This window comes from Oculina patagonica, chromosome 3 (assembly GCF_052425735.1).
Source record: "Oculina patagonica isolate OP01 chromosome 3, crgOcupat, whole genome shotgun sequence".
In the NCBI taxonomy this organism is placed as follows: domain Eukaryota; kingdom Metazoa; phylum Cnidaria; class Anthozoa; order Scleractinia; family Oculinidae; genus Oculina; species Oculina patagonica.
The window spans coordinates 21,185,508-21,205,239 of NC_135760.1; the positions used below are offsets into that span (position 1 = coordinate 21,185,508).

At 41.9% G+C, this 19,732-nt stretch overlaps 3 protein-coding genes and 1 long non-coding RNA gene across 5 annotated transcripts; 1 reads left to right on the forward strand and 3 right to left on the reverse strand.

The window, feature by feature from the left end:
* Nucleotides 1-71: 71 nt before the first annotated feature.
* On the reverse strand, nt 72-19,695 carry LOC144645358 (transcobalamin-1-like). Of its 2 annotated transcripts, none has more exons than XM_078504911.1 (5): nt 19,551-19,695; nt 2,567-3,222; nt 1,795-1,975; nt 1,189-1,208; nt 72-749 (listed from the first exon to the last, which is right to left on the reverse strand). In XM_078504911.1, exons 1-5 carry the CDS (start codon nt 19,615-19,617, stop codon nt 411-413), a joined length of 1,263 nt encoding a protein of 420 aa, XP_078361037.1. In that variant the 5' UTR covers nt 19,618-19,695; the 3' UTR covers nt 72-410. The 2 variants fall into 2 exon arrangements, with proteins under 2 accessions (XP_078361037.1, XP_078361036.1); XM_078504910.1 differs by lacking the exon at nt 19,551-19,695 and adding an exon at nt 5,135-5,293.
* Nucleotides 5,399-8,182, reverse strand: LOC144647053 (uncharacterized). Its single transcript, XM_078506795.1, has one exon. It carries the CDS (start codon nt 7,864-7,866, stop codon nt 5,854-5,856), a length of 2,013 nt encoding a protein of 670 aa, XP_078362921.1. The 5' UTR covers nt 7,867-8,182; the 3' UTR covers nt 5,399-5,853.
* Nucleotides 11,059-12,411, reverse strand: LOC144645515 (uncharacterized). Its single transcript, XR_013569297.1, has 3 exons — nt 12,132-12,411; nt 11,501-11,587; nt 11,059-11,120 (listed from the first exon to the last, which is right to left on the reverse strand). It is a non-coding gene; the product is annotated as an uncharacterized LOC144645515 (long non-coding RNA).
* Nucleotides 14,238-17,491, forward strand: LOC144645308 (uncharacterized). The gene has a single exon (XM_078504837.1). It carries the CDS (start codon nt 14,581-14,583, stop codon nt 16,621-16,623), a length of 2,043 nt encoding a protein of 680 aa, XP_078360963.1. The 5' UTR covers nt 14,238-14,580; the 3' UTR covers nt 16,624-17,491.
* Nucleotides 19,696-19,732: the final 37 nt, after the last annotated feature.

Genomic DNA, 19,732 nt, shown 5'->3' on the forward strand with positions numbered 1-19,732 from the left:
TTGGTTGGTTGGTTGGTTGGTTAGTTGATTGTTTTTATGCTTAAAATAACAGGGAGTCGAAAACGTCATCATCTGTTTTAACACCTTTATTTAGTTTTCAGTCGCATCCGGTACAGATCTACGTTTTACTGCATCACCCTCAGAAAAATTCTCAATATCACATAACAGTTAAGTTAATTGATCCCCATTGCTCAAGGCACTTTAAATATACCCGCTTTTTTCAAACTTCCAAGCCCCGACACCAGAAAAACTCTATATTTCCATACGTTCACATTGAAATGAAGTTATTATTCTCCCACAACCCCTTAAAAAACTAACAAGTAACCAGGATTGCATTAAAATTATCGCTAAACATTGTATCCACAAAGTCGGAATCTGAGAGGGCCAAAATTTCTTCGTTCACAACTTGTCTAGCCCCAGTTCAGTTTTTTGTATTGAAAGCTCAATTTGGACCCGTGCCCAGGCCTCAGATCATCAATTCCAACTGGAGCGGATTTGCCATCAATGTATATCATCCAGTAGAACTTGTCAGCGGGTCTCCGATAAATACCGCAGATGGACTCGATCGATCGCCCATACGGAGTGTCAAGAGTGGTGAAATTGTAGCAGGAGTGGTTCTTCGCGGCCTCTTTCAAGATGTCATGGGCGTTTGTTCCATTGAACACTGTCACGCAGACGGGGGGTGGGGGTGTTTTTCCGTCGGAGTATTTGCTCACATTGAACTGCAGTTCAACACAAACGTTTATCATCTGTAAAAGTAATAAAAAATCCATTTTAAAAATGCTATATTCAGGAGGGAGGAAAACCGGAGAACCTTGAGAAAATCCACATATGGCACCGGGACGGAATCGAACCCGGGCCACATTGGTGGGTGGCGAGCGCACTCACCACTGCGCCATCCCTGCTCACCGAAGTGGGTGAAATTTGGGTGTTCACACGGTGTTGACGTTCGTATATCGGTCTTTCATGTGGATGCATGTGGGCCTCGAGATGTCTCCGTCATCTCTCGGCAGGGGTATAAAAGGGGAGGGGGAAAGACGTGCGAAGCCCGAAAAAGGACCGCTTTTTCTTGGTCCTTTTCCCCAATCCCCTAGCTATCGCCGTTCGCGCTCTTTTACTTCCTCTCTTGCCTTTCTACACATGTTATGTAAAATATATAAGAAACTGTTATTATTAATATGTTCTTACCGCGTTTTCTCCTCCGCCACCTAAAAAAAAAGAAATAATAAAAATTAGTGCTGGAGAACAATTAAAAAGCAAGGTTCCAAAACGTTCCAATAAATATTTCAAAGGGTTTTCGTTTTGATACCATTTAACATGAATTATAAATTCAGTTGATATATTGCCTGCGTAGCAGGCGTAAAAAAGGGAAGGGAAGAAGGGTAGGAGGATTGAGATTTACAGCAAGGCGCCCAAAAGTGTGACCACTTTTAATTTATTCACATTCTTTCGTGCAGATTTAATCTAATCAGAAGTCAACTACAAGCTATCCACGACTTTTGATTGGATTAAATCTGCACGAAAGAATGTGAATAAATTAAAAGTGGTCACACTTTTGGGCGCCTTGCTGTAAGTTTTTAACGCAGGCTAGTTGATATAAGGTGACCCTCAAGTCACGTGTCACAAATGACACAAATTAGTGCGGACAGCAAGGAAATGAACTGCAATACGCCCAGTTATGTTGGCAAACTCGAAAAAATGATCCTCTGCTTTCAAGTTTAAATTTGATGTGGATGAACATATTCTGTCGTATTAATTTGTGATAGTTGTGCTGTCCTGTGCAATGTGGTTTACCTGTGGTGTTCTTAGGGCAGCGCATATCTTTCAGATCGTACGGGAGCGCTCCGATCAAAGCTGGTATCACGTAGATCGTACTCAGCAGATTAATGAATGATCCGTCAGGATTTTGACGAGATTTTAGCCAGCGCAGAGTCTTAGAACACTTGGTTTTCTTCACTCCAGCCGCTAAAAGAGCCTTGGTATGAAAAAAGACAACACAAATTTCAGACGAGCAAAGAGATGAAATATGCAATGAGTGAAATCCTACGAACAAGGGATAACAGAAAACTCAAAACGCAAGATTTGCTTTCGTCAAAAGAAGCACGATTTGAAACCGTTTCAAAAACTATTTTCCAAGCTGTTCAAATGTACCTTGTGTGCATAAGCGTTACTTGAAAATTTTCTTCGCATATTTGAAGAATAGCGTTCGTTAGCTTCACGACAACACAAAATCAACGTTTATGCAAGCGTTGCAAACTATAACATGATTTTTTCCACATTCAAATTTTCTAGTTTGTCATCTCATAGCCAACCTGGGATTTCCTGGATGGTCAGGCCTTGATCGTCGTTATAACGTCGGCGAGACTTGACCGCGCAAATAAAATAACGAAGTCTGTAACTGAGTAAGGAAAACCAGGATGTATTCTCTTGGCTTGTCACGCAGGATTGATTGTGTTACCAGCCAAATGCAAAGCTGCAGAGTGGGGTGGTGTGTGTGTGTGTGATGGGAGGGGGGCGGCGTGGGAGGGACGGGGCGAGACATAAATATAAAGGAATTTTTTCTCACCTGAGAAGCAAGAGCGGCGGTGACCTCGTTTTGTCCAAACGTTGTGTCGTTCAGTTGCCGATTGAGAAGCTCCTTGCTCGCGATATCAATTCCAGTATTTATCTTCTTCAGAAGGGCCTTCTTCATCCCCGGCTTTTTGATTGACTTCTTGATACATTTCAACGCCAAGACATGCATAGCAAGCGTGTCCCCATAGGCGTGTTCCAGTTGATTTGGGATGCTCTTTAAGATGTCTTTCACGTAGGTCAACTTCTTCTTTCCGAGATCCTTTCCACTGCTGCAGAGAGCTAACACAGCTAAGCTGTACTGAAAAGGATGATCAAAGCCTACTTGAGGGAACTTGCTCAGTTTGTTCTTCAGACTGCTAACCAAATTGAAATCGTAGAAATTCTGAGGGTCTCGACAAGTAGCCAAGGCGCCGAGGATATAAAGAGCCACCCTACCCCCGGACAGGGAACCGATGTCTGCATTGATGATCTCAGCATTGAGGTGATCGGATCCAGACTCCACGGAGTGACCGATCAGTCTCAGGGAGTGGTAGGCAAACGCACTCACGTGCCCGTCCCCGTAGGTGCCATTTTCGTCTTGTCGGTTCCTTAGCCATTCGGCAGCTCTGACAGCTGAGCGTGTAAGACTGGTTTGCAAAGTTCTTGGACCTGGAAAAATATCAGTTTTTACGCAATGAGCCACATTTATGTTTTAGATGAAATGGCATTTTGCAGTGTCGTTCATTGAACAGTCACGCAATGCATTTTTCTGTCACGCAACGAATATATTTGACAAGAAGAGTTACCTGACAAATCGAAAAGTTTCAATTAAGCGCAAGTTTTTAGGCATGATAGAAACCATTTTCTTTGTTTTCATAAATTATGGCTTTGACACGAGTTGGTGTTAATTTAAGTGGCTAGAAAAGCTGTGAAAACACAAGCCATAGACGAGAGTTTTAACAGCTTTTTGGCGTATCAAAACCTTTCAAGAGTGTCTCGGCAGAGTCTGTGGAAAACATGAAATATTTAATAAAGGCTTCTATATCCTTTACCACGAGCATTTCAAATAACACTCTTTTCTCTAATAAGCTATGGTTAGTGATTTTAACCCACTTGTAGTGCGTTTACTATCGTTTCTATTTTATAATTTCAAAGAAATAGCTAACGGTTTTACTGTTTCCGTGGTTTTGTGGCAAACAGAGTGGAACTTTTAAGATTGGTCTTGCTTCAACAGCTGTTTTGAACTCTCCAAAACGTTCAAGAGTGTTTAAACAAGGGAAAAAAGCTTTCCATTTCGTTCATGAAGAAAAAAAGGCGAAATTAAATTTTACGTTTCAGTTAAGTCATGATGAATGGATTTAAACCAATAACAATGCGCGTTTTTTCTTCTTAATTAATAAAATTATATTTTTAAATCTTCTTAATTAATTACAAATCGGTACTCCATGTTTCCATAGAGCTATGGAAACCGTGACTGGAACTTTTTGGATAGCTAGTCAGGCTATGGAATGACATGTTTCCTCAGGTGCTGTTTCGAGCTCTTCCTAGCCTTCACGACTGTTTACCAACTCTGTGGAAAGTTTTCTATTTTGTTTAAGAAATTAGCGCCAAAAATACAAAATTTTTATGTTTCTATAGAGTTATTGCGAATAGTTTTTCAACAACAACAATGCATTTTTATTAAATGTTTAGAAGAATGTAGGGCAACCGGGAGTGCATGGGGTGCCCGCTCGGAGCATTACTTGCGCGCTGCTTTTCAATTTATGTGCTCGGTCGCTGTACAAACCACCTCTCTAATAGAGCTTCTTTTAAACTCTTGTAAACCAGAGAGCGCGCGCGCGAACGCACTTTGACGGTCCACTTTGTTCGAATTCTAGAAAGTCCCGGGGGGGGGGGGGACCCCCATTAATTTTGGGGGATTTTTAAGGAAAAAAATTTATGGTTTTTTTGAAAAAAACCCCCCCCCCCCCCCTAGAAAGTGGATATCATGTAGCTAGGAATTATATATTTACTTGAGATCGAAATGATCAGATTGTAAATTTGATGCGGAAGAAACTCGAATAGCCCCTATTAGGTGAATACGAAGTGTAACACATAGACCAACTTCCGGCCTCAATGTTGAAAGAAAATCTTCTGAAAAATGGAGACCGAGTCCATGAACAAACAAGGAGAAAAATCAAAAGATTTTTTTTATCGCGCTGCTATAAGATAACAAAATATTTCGCATTTAGCTTTGTTTGTTTGGGTTTCGACTTTTTCAGTTCGTGGCATGCAGAAAAATTATACCCAAACATTATAATTCTGGTGTGTACGTGTTCCGGCAAGATCACGACTAAACCGCATGCTGAGCTGGAAAATAACTGGTATCCCACGATATCTTGAACGCAGAAACGCGAGCAAGAAAAGCGAATTAACTTACTAGATTCATTCCTCATTATAATTAACGTGAATAGAAAGTAAGCTTAGGTGGGGATTTCTCCGGCTTGAAAACCAGGCCTACTTGAAATGTATACTTTTTAGAAATATTTTTACGTATCATCTGGCAATGCCAGTTATGCTAGCGCTAAATCTATTTCCTTACCACAAAATCCACTGGCCTGCGAAAACAGGGCAAGAATCACCAAAAGTGCCAACAGTTGGCAGTTCATGGTGACGTGTCGTCGTTCCAAATGATAAAATAAAAGCTTTTTCTGCAGATTCGAGTCCAAGTGACCTGTACAACAGGAAATCACATGAACGAAAGAAAGGTCGGGGTACAGGCTATCACACGATATCACGTTACTGTGAGTCCCAGTCCTTATCAATACGACCCGAAACACGAACGAGGCAGGATTAAGGTGTTTTGCTAGCTCTGGAGAAGAGATTTATTACACTCCCCGTCTTTAACATTTAATCACAGCTACAACAATAAAACAATTTAATACGCAAAGCTAGAAGGCTAGTAATACGGAAATGACAAAAGAAAATTATTTGTTTCCACGCCGTTGTCACGCAACATTACTCTCAACGCGTCACGCAGCGTTGCAGAATGTTTTTACGCACTGGAAATTGTTTGGCCAATATTTCGGCTTTATTACAACTGAGGAAGGTCTTTGTAATAAAACCAAAGTATTGGCCAAACAATTTCCATTTTTTGTAATTCTTGAAATAATTATGTTTTTGATTATAATATTGTTACTTTAGCGCTATATAAATGTATAAATTATTATAATTATAAAATAACATTGACTAAAGAAGAGGAGAAAGGACCAATGCTGCCCATGTATCAGTTTTGCAAGGCTTGTGCATGTTCATGTTATCTCAATGTCCTACAAGTTTTTCTAGCTCATTTGTGAACTTGAGCAAATGAAACAAGTTTTTCAGTTTAAGAGTTTGTTCTAGACCCTTGTAGAAGTATTCCGGGCATTCTCCGCGGAGCTTCTGAAGACCGATCAATGTTTGCCCATTTAATTCCGAAATATTTTTCTTTTTGCACACCTTTGCCAATCCAATTTCTTTGAGCCATTTCTTGACATCTTGATTTGTCCAGCCAGATACATCTGTCGCTGGGAATGGGGGTGGGGGTGGGTGTGAGGCTGTAACAACACTGGCCTCACTTGGTCGAATGACTGCCTCTGGTGGCCCATCCGTCGCGTCGCCATCTTTTCCTCTTCCTCCTAACTCCTTGATAAGTTTTCCCACAGCAGAATCAACAACATGTTTACTTTGAAAGCCAATCCATAGTTTTGTCCCCACCAGCATTCCTAACCAGCCGTCTGCCTGGTAATTGCGTTGCATCATCAAAGGAATGATGTCTTTTCTCAGTTGATAGGCGTATTCGGCTTCTGATCGACAGTTGGGGCTTTCTTTGTAGCGTTGTGACAGGCAGACCAGCACAACAGCGGCGTCTTCGACGGCCTTGGCCATCGCTTCTAGTGTGGACCCACCCATCTGCTCCAGATCCATCCACACTCGATACCCTTTGGCCTGAAGCTTGTTCTTGACTTCCACTAAGATTTCTTGGGAATCCCATTGGTAGCTGATCATCACGTGATTTCCAGTGGCCTCTTTAGTCTTTTCGGCATTGTTTCTTGCTGTCTTTCCTTCAATCTCCCACAATGCACCTGACGCTGCCTTTTGCACCTCCGGGTTTCCACTGTGGTGTAACTCGCGTAATGTATCCAACGCCCCTTCCTCTTGCCTAATGACATCTTTATTGAAGTCGTCAAACGCCAACATCCACAGAGCCCTTGCAGCACTTGCGCGTTCCTCGTCATCGTTTGAAGTCTTCAGAATCGACGTTAGCACACGTACCGCTCCATTTTTGCCCAGAATCTTCTTGTTGTCGTCGTTGATGGCAAGGTGGCTAAGTCCTTCTGCAAGCTCTGTCGCGGAATACCCGAGGTATCGTCGGTCTTCAGACTGACATGCTCCGTATAACTTTGTTACGATAGAGACAAGCAGGTTTTCGTCGGCTGAAATTAAATGATTGGTTTCTTCATTTACCAGGTACCCAAGGCAGAGCAAGGCTTCAGTAGCAATGTTTTCATTGTTAACCTTGGCAAAATAGAGTAATGTCTCCTCGCTGTTAGCAAACAACTCACGGTCTCTCAGCCGTCGCGAAATGTTGTACAAAATTCCGAGACATGAATCGATAAGTTCGACTGACTCGGATTCATTTTGCCAGTTTCCATTTTCCCGAAGACGTATTATATTTTCAAGACACATAGAAACTACTCCCGCTTTGGCACTCGCCGAGCAAAAGCCGTCGGTGATGTCTGAAATGTTATGAATCGTTCCGAGCACTGTTTGGAGACAATCAAAACAAGTGAAATCCCACGATTTCTCATCTGCGCTTTCATGGTCTGATTCATCACCCATCTCGTAGTAATCGTTGAAACAATTCTGAGCGAACTTTTGCAACACCGCTGCGCCGTCGATTTCTACCACAAAGTCCACGATTTCGGTGTTTTCTCTAGCTTCGCTATAGGATGTAGTGAACATGTTAGCAATAGCATTGCCCACCAGCTCCGAATTATTCGCGAAAGTGTTTCGTAACACTTGCATATTCTTAAACATTGTTTGCAGATCGTCGGCTTGTTCCGGGTAGTTTATTTTGTATCTTTCAAGCGTATCTATGTGTAACACAGCCCATTCAGTGTTATCTTGAATCGAATTCGTCTCATTTCTCTCGTGCTCCCTAGGCGGCCTGTCGTGACTCAACCACTGTTCTTGAAGCACCTTTGGTTGAGCGGCATTTTGCATTGGAGATTCTGGGGAGTTGGACTGAGTGACCGCCGCGTTACCTTGCGGCTGCACCGTTTGAAGCTCCATATTGATTGAACTTGCTAGATAACTGTGCGGCCGCACAAACGATACGATATTTCTTGAACGCTGTCGCAGTTGCTGTATGCGGAACTGAATTGGGTTGTTATCGAAGACACTACTCGCCTTGATTTCAGTCAGCAACAAATTTAGCAGAGATCGTCACGCGAACACAACGTCCCGGGTTTATACTTAAAATACGGTGTGTAGTTGAGAATGTAGTTTTTCCGTTAGCTACATGTGGAAAACAAACAGAATATTTTCCTTTTCCAGGCGAAATCAGTCATTTAGCATGTAGATTTCTAGGCGGTGACCCAGTGACGTCAACGTAAATTTGAGGTTGATTTCCACTGTCGCGTAAATATTTACGTATGTGAAACGTGCGTTTCCATGTGTTTAACTCAACAATAAATCATCGCTTAGACCATAGAGCAAAATAGAATTGCTGCTCAGTTAGAAATAACCAGTACGAGATATAAATGAAAAAGTCACGTTATATTTTATGAGTTTTAAAAGTAGCACGAAAACAACTCTGATATCTCTACCTTCAAAGCCTTCAAAAGCGATCAAAGTGCCTTTGACCTTTAATACTTACGGCAGAGTATCGTATATCGCATGCACACTTTAAATAACACACTTCTTGTTGAACAGCAACAAAAGGAAACATGAACGCTATATCGCTACTGGGTATGTCTAAAAGCCTTAGGCTTTCTTGTTAGCCAAAAGAGTGGTTAACCATTAACCACCCGGTTTCAATCTACTCAGTAGTTTCTTGTTACTTTTTACGCGACAGTGGAAATTTGCCAACGTACGTCTTTAAACGCGTACGTATAACGCACGTAATTTTAATCCCTCAAGTGGTTAGTAATTTAAAACATTTCCTCCGTTCCATTCCCCATTCCCCTTCCCCTATTGAAGTAAAAGGGGTGATAAAAGATGACCAGTTTTAAGCCAATCAACATGCGTGACCTTCAATGCCCTACCGACAAAAAAAAAACGACGACAAAAAAAATAGCCGAAGGTAGATTATGAACCGGGGGGGGGGCACCAGACCCCCACCCGTTTCTTTTTCACGTGTGTTGAACGTACGTAAATGGCTGCCATCCTGAACTTTGGCGCCAAAAAGCAAGGAGATCGCGGATAATTTGATGTGCCAGCCGCCAAAGTAAATGGCACCCGTTGCATAAAGAGAGTTTGTTTAAACCCGTTATCAAGTGGGTGAATACCACACGCTAGAAAATGAAATGCGTGAAAATGACCACGAGTCATTTGATAAATACTTCCGGATGACGCTTCAGGTATTATTGGACCACTTCCTTTCTCTTATGGGGCCGATATCGCAATGCTGCGATCGAAGAGTCGTGAACCTATCAGTCCTGCTAAACGTCTTGCCGTTACTTTACGTTTCTTAGCTACCAGTCATTCCCTCAGACTATATCAATAAGGTTTAGTCAGAATTAGTCATGGCCGTCTTTGGTATTCTATCACAGCTATACCAATAACGTTAAAGAAATTATTATAGCATAAACGTAAACAAGATTGACCAATGAACAATTTGAGGTCATGGTGACGTCAAAATCTGTTTCCATGGCAACGTCACGAGGTTAAAGATACCCTATTTTGGATCTTTCTAGGCTAATAACTCAAAAACTACCCGGTGAAAGTTCTTCTTTTTCACTATTTTTATCCAACCATCAAAATAAACATTTTTGCAAATTTTTAAAGAATTCTGTCAAAACGATTCGGAGCATAAATTTAAGGTGGCTCTGCACATTTCTCCTGTCTGACAGAATTTTTTTAAAAATTGCCAGATCGTTTCTCTTGTCCTTTAGACAAAAAAACAAAAACTTTTACCGTCTACTGAGTTTTAGAGTAATTAGCCTCAAACAGTCAAAATTAAGCTATCTTTGACCACTTTTGTAGCTGCCATGGCAACGAATTTTGACGTCACAGTAACTCCAATTTGTTTAGTAATAAGATCTTTACAAGGATGTTCTGAAACTTATACATTTTACGCGTGCAATTACGTGTGTTGATCTGACTTAACGTTGTCAATTTCGAATGCCATGTTTATTTCTAGGTATTTACGTACGTTACACGCACGTATACGCACTGAGCGATCGTGAGGGTTTTCGCATTTTTTTCGCGGTTGTCTGCGGTTACGCAGCGATTTACTGATCATACTTTTGGATTTTATCACTTGACACCACTTGCCATGTCGACGCCATTTTGTTTTAATCGCCGTCGACATATTCAGATGTAGAAGCACTTTTTATAGATGAAGTTCGAAAATTTTCAGCAATATGACCCCGCGGCCAGGGTTCGAACCCGGACCGCTCGATCCGGAGTCCGGTGCACTTACCATTAAATATTGCCGCGAACTATGTACTGAGACAATGTGTATCTACGTTGTAATTCACTTAAAAGTCCATTTTCAAATATGTTTTTTGCATGTCACAGTTTACTTGAAATAGGGCAAGGCACTTTACTCTTAATGTGCCTCTCTCCACGGCCACCCAGGTGTAGAAATAGGCACCGGGGCGCGGCGACATAATGCTGGGGAGTATCCTGCGATGGATTAACATCCCATTCAGGGTGGAGTAGAAATATTCCTAGCCGGGATAAGCTCCGGCAAGTATGGGCCGCATGGCTCGAGGCTTCCCTATTACGGGGTGTCACAACCTTATCAACCAGAAACCAATATTGGAAACCAAAAACCTTTTTTCGTCCCCGCCTTTCCGCCTCCCCCTCCTTCTTTACAATCTAGGTAGTTGGCTAAGTTGTGGGAGGCGCGGTGGCCTAATGGTTAGTGCGCCTGACTCTGGATCGAGCGGTCCGGATTCGAGCCCTGGCCGGGGTCACTGTGTTGTGTTCTTGGGCAAGACACTTTACTCTCAGAGTGCCTCTCTCCACCCAGATGTATAAATTGGTACCGGCGACATAATGCTGGGAAGGGTACCCTGCGATTGACTAGCATCCCATTCAGGGGGAGTAGAAATATTCCTAGCCGCTTAATGCTACGGAAACCGGAATAAGCTCCGGCAGTATGGGCCCCATGGCTCAAGGCTTCCCCCCTTGGCTACGCGTTGGCTACGCGTTGGCTACGCGTGGAACAAATCACTGCTCACCTGTTCCTGGACGTCTTCAACAACAAGCTTTAGTGACTTACGCAGTACATTGTAAGATCGATACGTCTGCGTTCTCAGCAGGCCAGTGGACTCCAGCAGAGAAAGCGTCCTGTACGCATGCTCAAAACCATAAGTCTTGAAGAACATGGAAAACCACGTAAGTCTCTTTTAACAATCTTTGTTTGGGTTGGGAAATTGGGAAAGAGAAGAAAAGGGAAATTTGAGAAAGAGAAAATGCAAAAGAGGGGTCAATTAGGAGAGTTTTGTATCAGCATGGTATCTGGTGATATTCCTCTCAATTTCGCAAGAAAAGTTTTAATGTTTACAAATTAAATTTCTTTATTACACCAAGAGATATACATTTTTATAAATTTTTATTGAACAACATGACTAAGCAAGACTGATACGGCAAACATAATGTTACTTAGCGACATCGCTAAAGAATGAGGGTCGAAAAAGGTCGCTGTTTCACAAACTGAAACATTTAACGCAACAAGACAACGGACAACACCAACCTGTAGAATTTCACGACAGTAGAACTCCAGCATCTTGGGTTTGAAGCCGTTATTCGTCAAACATTGAGCACACAGCAAACGAAGCACCTTGTGAAAAGTGAAAGAAAATTAAGAAAATTAACGGCAGTAGCGTACGCGACAGGTCGAGAAGGGAAGACGGGGGGAGGGGAAACAAGCGAGGAGCGCGCGAAAAGGAAACGAATAGCACGATCCCACGTAACGTTTTCATTTCACGCTTTACTTCTTCCTTGCCCGCACCTGCTTTGAAGGGTAGGAGAGTGGTCACGAACTTGGTCAAACATTTCTATAATTATCTAAATGTGTATGTGTAGATATTCCTGCAGGAACCCTTATTTGAAACCTTGTGTATTACTTAGAGAGTCATACACAACATTGTTGTGTTTCCTTTTATTCTCTCGGAAAATATAACGTGAAACCGACTGCAATTCTATTGCGTCGGCAGTCCAGTGACTTCAGTATCAACTTCAAGATGACAAAGGTGAATTTACCACCTTAGCCAACCTGTGAAGCTACCATTTGAACTCCAAATGACTGGAGGCTAACACAAGCTTTTTGAATTTGCCACGGTGGCCGTCCTACTTTTATCAACCAAAAGTCGGTAATAAATTACTTTTTTCTCCAGTTACTGTTTTATGGCTCTGAAACGTGGAGAGTAACAGAAACAACCTCCAACAAACTGCAGTCCTTTGTCAACAGATGCCTGAGGTCCATCATGGGCATCCACTGGCCAGAGGTCATAACGAACGAAGAACTGTGAACAACAACTGAGCAGGAAAGGATCAACATCCAGATAATTAAGAAGGCAAAAGTGGGGTTGGATTGGGCACACCCTCAGAAAAACAAACTGCAATGTCACCAAGCAGGCACTGAGGTGGAACCCACAGGGGAAGAGGAGCCGAGGCCGTCCCAGAAACAGCTGGAGGAGGACGGTAGACGACGAGGCGAGCAAAGCAGGCTACACCTGGTGGCAGCTTGAAAGAATAGCCCAAAACAGACCACGATGGCGAGCAACAGTTCCCACGGGCATATGCTCCACTGGGAGTGAAAAAAGAAGAAGAAGAAGACTGTTTTTATTAAAATTTGTGTACAGGTAATGCATGTATAAGCGGTTTCTTTATTCCAAAGCATTTCTCTATGTAAGGGTTGATTTTGTCCGTGTCCAGTCCTTGCGCCAGTTCTGAGAAGTAAACAGAAAAGGAGAATATAATAGGGGTATAGTTATGAACAGAATCAAATACCTTGGTGCTTTTCCTTTTTTAAAAAAAAAAAAAAAATGTGCCAGTAAAGTTAGAGCAAAAGCAAATAAAAACATAGAACCATGCATTTTTCCAGGAATTATAACCATTTCGCTTTATTAACTAAGTTCTAGCCATGTAGAAGACTATAGCTCTGATCAAATCTGCCTTATTATATTTCTGTAATACTACAATCTTGGACAATTAAAATGATAGATTAAGACCACCCCGACCTCCTTCCCACCCCCATTTCAATGTTTAAGCGTGAATTTATCATTGATTCGGGTGGAAAGGGTAGGGCCTTTTCTTTTTTATTCCGTCCAAGATTGCAGCCTTGCGTTTGTTGCTTTATTGGTGATAACAAAAAACGGAGCAGCCGGGAAAGGAATTGGGAGGAGGGCTCACAACAGTGGATAATACTGGCATCAGTGTTAACATTGTGCCTCATTAGCATACGACTTTCGCGTAGAGAAGGCACACTGCTTTATACTAATTGTCTCTAAAACAAACACGTAGTTGTAAATTCAATTGCATAGATAGTTATTAATATATCGCTTAAAAATCAAAAAGCTTGTGAAACTTAGTAATCGCTGAATATTTAAGCTCGTCACGAGTATTATTTGACTTTCAAAAACTGCAACATTGCTACATGGCAAAAGCGCTAATGAACCCATACATTCTTTGTAATACTTCAAGTTATTAAACCTGGGTCACTGAAGCACGTATGCTAATGAGACAATTATTGTAAACAAAGATTCGCCTGTCTGCATTTGAAAGGAACCCACGAACCATAAGCAAGCACAGAAGGGCGTTGGTTTGCTTTTGTCCACAAAAAGGAATATGCATTTTGAATTACAAAGTAGGAAAATGCGAGTTACAATACGGAACAACCCGGCTAAGAAAGAGATATACCATCATTTTATGGTGGGAAGGAAACAGTTTACGTACCAAACTTCAAGGCTTACAAACGATTAGGTATTGTTTGTGAAACGTTCCAAACAATGATTGCGTGATGAGCCCAAAGAACGTTTGCGTGACTGTCGACTCCTAGCGATAGCATACCGTAAAATTCCGGTTATATTCTTGGGCTTAAACAACTTTGTAAGGGGTTTTGGGTGGGCTTATTAACGAAGGGTTATACCCGGGAGGGGGTGGGGCGGAATAAGCGGAATAAAAAATGTTTCGAAACGAACCACGACAATGTTGATCGAAATAAGTTTTTAAGTTTAAATGTCATAATAAAGCAACATTTAGCCCTGTTCTGTACTGTCACCCAGCAGAGGGGGGCTTATATCCGGGAGGAGGGGGGGGGGGCTTATAACCGGATGTATATTTTGTTTTCAGGTAGATGGCCCTATAAACAGGGGGCTTATAAGCAGGGGGAGGCGGCTTATAACCGGAATTTTACGGTATAGCATGTCACTGAACAGACTGATGCAACAGTAAATTTACATTGACGTCACTGGGTCGCCGCCTAGAAATCTACATGCTAAATGATTGATTTCGCCTGGAAACGGAAAATATTCGGATTGTTTTCCACCTGTAGCCGATGGAAAAACTACAATCTCAACTACACACCGTCTTTTAAACACGAGGGCGCGCTATAAAAGGGAGCTTTCCAGGGAAGCCCAGGGCTCATTTGTAAACCCAGGATGCTGTGTTCGCGTAACGTTCTCCGCTAAATTAGTTGCCGACTGAAATCAAGGCGAGTAAATGTCTTCGATAACAACCCAACCCAGTTCCGCATCATAGCAACTGCCACCGCGTTCTAGAAACTTCATATCGCTCGTGTAGCTAAACAGTAATCTAGCCAGTTCAATCAAAATGGGTACTGGTGGATCAAAAAAGCTTCAAATTGTGCAGCCGCAAGCTGACGAGGCGGCGAATTCCAGTTCTCCAGAATCTCCAATGCAAAATCCTGTTCAACCAAATGTGCTTCAAGAACAGTGGCTGAGTCACGACAGGCCGCCTAGGGAGCACGAGAGAAATGAGACGAATTCGATTCAAGATAACACTGAATGGGATGTGTTGCACAGAGGCACGCTTGGAAGATACAAGATAAACTACCCGGAACAAGCCGGAGATCTGCAAACAATGTTTGAGAATATGCAAGTGTTACGAAACACTTTTGCGAATAATTCACGAGGACAAGATCGGTATACGGAGCTTGTGAACGAGACTATTGATAACATGTTCAATACATCCTGTAGCGACGCTAGAGAATACACCGCAATCGTGGACTTTGTGGTGGAAATCGAAGGCGCGGCGGTCTTGCAAAAGGTCGCTCAGAATTGTTTCAACGATTACTACGAGATGGGTGATGAATCAGACGATGAAAGCACAGATGACACAGATGACGAATGGTGTGATCAATTCACTTGTATTAATTGTCTCCTAACCGTGCTAGGAACTCTTCATAACCTTTCAGACAAAACCGATGCCTTTTGCTCGGCGAGTGCCAAAGCAGGAGTGGTTCCTTTGTGTCTTGAAAATATAATACGTCTTCGGGAAAATGGAAACTGGCAAAATGAATTCCGGTCAGTCCAACTTATCGATTCATGTCTCGGAATTTTGTACAACATTTCGCGACGGCTGAGAGACCGTGAGTTGTTTGCTAACAGCGAGGAGACATTACTCTATTTTGCCAAGGTTAACAATGAAAACATTGCTACTGAAGCCTTGTTATGCCTAGGGTACCTAGTAAATGAAGAAACCAATCATTTAATTTCAGCCGACCTTGAGCTGCTTGTGTGTATCGTAACAAAGTTATACGGAGCATGTCAGTCTGAAGACCGACGATACCTCGGATATTCCGCGACAGAGCTTGCAGAAGGACTTAGCCACCTTGCCATCAACGACGACAACAAAAAGATTCTGGGCAAAAATGGAGCGGTACATGTGCTAACGTCGATTCTGAAGACTTCAAATGATGACGAGGAACGCGCAAGTGCTGCAAGGGCTCTGTGGATGTTAGCTTTCGACGACTCCAACAAAGATGTCATAAGGAAAGAAGCAGAGGCGTTGGATATATTACGCGAGTTACACCACAGCGGAAACCCGGAGGTGCAAAAGGCAGCGGCAGGTGCATTGTGGGAGATTGAAGGAAAGACAGCAAGAATCAGTACCGAGAAGACGAAAGGGGCTACTAGGAATCACGTGATGATCAGCTACCAATGGCATTCCCAGGAAATCTTAGTAAAAGTCAAGAACAAGCTTCAGGCCAATGGATATCGAGTGTGGATGGATCTGGAGCAGATGGGTGGGTCCACACTAGACGCGATGGCCAAGGCTGTCGAAGACGCCGCTGTTGTGCTTGTCTGCGTGTCACAACGCTACAAAGAAAGTCCTAATTGTCAGTCAGAAGCCGTATATGCGCATGAACGGAGAAAAGACATCGTTCCTTTGATGATGCAACGCAATTACAAGGCGGACGGCTGGCTGGGAATAATTGTGGGGGGAAAATACTGGATTGGCTTTGAGAGTAAACATGTTGTTGATTCTGCTGTTAGAAAACTTATCAAGGAGTTAGGAGGAAGAGGAAAAGATGGCGACGCGACGGATGGGCCACCAGAGGCAGTCATACGACCAAGTGAAACCAGTGTTCTAGGAGCCCCACCCCCAGCGACGGATGTCTCTGGCTGGACAAATCAAGATGTGAAAAAGTGGCTCACAGAAATTGGATTGGGGCACGTGTGCAAAAAGAAAAACATTTCTGATTTAAATGGGCAAACATTGATCGATCTTCAGAAGCTCCGCGGAGAATGCCCGGAATACTTCTACAAGGGTCTAGAACAAACTCTGAACCTGAATAACATGTTTCACTTGCTCAAGTTCACAAATGAGCTAGAAAAACTTCTAGGACATTGAGATAAAATGAACATGCACCAGTTTTGCAAAACTGCTACATGGCCAGCATTGCTTCTTATTCTTCTTATTAAGTCAATGTTATTTTAGTAACAATATTATAATCACATACTTGTAAATAACATAATTATTTCAAGAATTACAAAATCACTGGCAATTGTTTTGCCAATATTTTGGTTTTATTAAAAAGAACTGCCTCAGTTGTATTACAACCGAAATATCACTATCACTCTGCAACGCTGCGTGACACGTTGAGAGTAGTGTTGCGTGACACATGGAGAGTAGTGTTACATCTTAACGGCGTAAAAAACAAAGCATTTTCTTTAGTTATGTCCGTATTTCTAGCCTTGCATATTAAATTGTTTTATTGTTGTAGCTGTGATAATAGACGCGAAGTGTAATAAATCTCTTCTCGGAAACTAGCAAAACAATAAAGGCGCAGCTCAGAGAGGAATGGGGACGAGGGCTCGCACTATACTGTACTTTACGAAATTTTCCAGCGTTCGGCTACGAACAGTCGCCATTCATTCCTTAGATTTAAAGGGGCCGTGTCACAGCTGAGTTAAGTTTATGTGTTATTTCCGCTAGGTAATATATTCGACTTGAACTTGTGATTTTTTTGGGACGCAACGGCGTCACACAACAGGAAATTTTGCAGCAAACAATGTCATGACGTACATGGCGTGAATGGCGTGCTGCGAGGTCAAGGCGACCGATACATTCCACATATATAGGGCCCGGATATAGGGCAATTTTTGAAACTAGCTCTGAAAAAACGGAAAAGAATTGCTATTCATAAGGCAAACGTATAAATTAGTAACAAAAACTGGGACAGGTCTGATAACTTTTACATCAGCCTTACTTTATACTATAAATGTTCGAATTAGCTACAGTAAATGATTTTCACCCACTTGTAGTGCGTTTACTATCGTTTCTATTTTATAATTTCAAAGAACATTCTAACGGTTTTACTGTTTCCGTGGTTTTGTGGCAAACTGAGTGGAACTTTTAAGATGGGTCTTGCTTCAACAGCTGTTTTGAACTCTCCAAAACTTTTGAGAGTGTTTAAACAAAGGGATAAAAGCTTTCCATTTCGTTCATGAAGGCAAAAGTCGAAATTAATTTTTACGTTTCAGTTAAGTCGTGATGAATGAATTTGAATCAATGACAATGCGTTTATCTTCTTAATTAATAAAAATATCTTTTATCTTCTTAATTAAGAAATACAAATCGGTACTCCATGTTTCCATAGAGCTATGGAAACCGTGACTGGAACTTTTTGGATAGCTAGTCAGGCTATGGAATGACATGTTTCCTCAGGTGCTGTTTCGAGCTCTTCCTAGCCTTCACGACTGTTTACCAACTCTGTGGAAAGTTTTCTATTTTGTTTAAGAAATTAGCGCCAAAAATACAAAATTTTTATGTTTCTATAGAGTTATTGCGAATAGTTTTTCAACAACAACAATGCATTTTTAAGCGATGACGTGTAACTGATGACGTCATCGCTTTAATGCAGGCACCCGATCGACCGGATCCGTTTAGCTCAATCGAACAGAAATCAAGTTTAACTTAATAACAAGAAATCGCTGCGTGGAACACAAAAGCAAAATACTCCCGTGCAGTAAGAATGGGACCCTAAAATGTATAAACGAAAGAGACTAAATTTTATATGATGGCATCTATTAGATTTGGTAGACATAGATTTCTAATTCTTAGAAGATACAGGGCCACTGTAAGCAAGAGACCGTTTGACCTTTCTCGCAGCTTAAAAGCTAGCTCCCGCGTATCGTATGTCGTTTATCGCAAGTCACGCTATAAGACCTATAATATAACGTAATCTTTGTTGAGACAACATAGGGAAATCAAAAAATATATATATATAACTGTAGTTGTACAATTGAGCAAATCTACGAAGAAAATGTATTTTTAACCCCTTGTGAAACGTCATCGCTTCAGCATGTATTGCATGCCGTTTATTATTAAATGTAGAAGAATGTCGGGCAACCGGGAGTGCATGGTGTGCCCGCTCGGAGCATTACTTGCGCGCTGCTTTTCAATTTATGTGCTCGGTCGCTTTACAAACCACCTCTCTCTAATAATATAGCTTCTTTTAAACTCTAGTAGACCAGAGAGCGCGCGCGCGAACGCACTTTGACGGTCCACTTTGTTCGAATTCTAGAAAGTGGATATCATGTAGCTAGGATTTATATATTTACTTGAGATCGAAATGATCAGATTGTAAATTTGATGCGAAAGAAACTCGAATAGCCGCTATTATGACTGACTCGTCCCCAGTCGTCTTTTATGCGAAAATTGCAAGACGCGAAGGATGAAATCCCATGATTCCCTCCGTGTTCAGCAGTCGACTCAAGACGGACTCAAAAGACGACTGGGGACGAGTCAGGCTATTATGATACGAAGTGTAACACATAGACCAACTTCCGGCCTCAATGTTGAAAGAAAATCTTCTGAAAAATGGAGACCGAGTCCATGAACAAACAGAAAAATCAAAAGATTTTTTCATCGCGCTGCTATAAGATAACAAAATATTTCGCATTTAGCTTTGTTTGTTTGGGTTTCGACTTTTTCAGTTCGTGGCATGCAGAAAAGTTATACCCAAACATTATTATTCTGGTGTGTACGTGTTCCGGCAAAATCACGACTAAACCGCATGCTGAGCTGGAAAATAACTGGTATCCCACGATATCTTGAACGCAGAAACGCGAGCAAGAAAAGCGAATTAACTTACTAGATCCATTCCTTATTATAATTAACGTGAATAGAAAGTAAGCTTAGGTGGGGATTTCTCTCGAAATCCAGGCCTACTTGAAATGTATACTTTTCAGAAATATTCTTACGTATCATTTGGCAATGCTAGTTATGCTAGCGCTAATGAATTCATTAAATCAGTTAAAAATCTATTTCCTTACCACAAAATCCACTGGCCTGCGAAAACAGGGCAAGAATCACCAAAATTGCCAACAGTTGGCAGTTCATGGTGACGTGTCGTCGTTTCAAATGATAAAATAAAAGCTTTTTCTGCAGATTCGAGTCCAAGTGACCTGAACAACGGGAAATCACATGAACGAAAGAAAGGTCGGGGTTACAGGGT

Coding starts and splice junctions, on each gene's coding strand:
- LOC144647053 (XM_078506795.1), bottom strand. CDS start 7,866: ATGGAGCTTCAAACGGTGCAGCCGCAAGGTAACGCGGCGGTCACTCAG.
- LOC144645308 (XM_078504837.1), top strand. CDS start 14,581: ATGGGTACTGGTGGATCAAAAAAGCTTCAAATTGTGCAGCCGCAAGCT.
- LOC144645358 (XM_078504911.1), bottom strand. CDS start 19,617: ATGAACTGCCAACTGTTGGCAATTTTGGTGATTCTTGCCCTGTTTTCG. Junction 1,976..2,566: donor CCGCCGCTCTTGCTTCTCAG/GTGAGAAAAAAT, acceptor TTTCATACCAAG/GCTCTTTTAGCGGCTGGAGT. Junction 750..1,188: donor GTGGCGGAGGAGAAAACGCG/GTAAGAACATAT, acceptor TTACTTTTACAG/ATGATAAACGTTTGTGTTGA.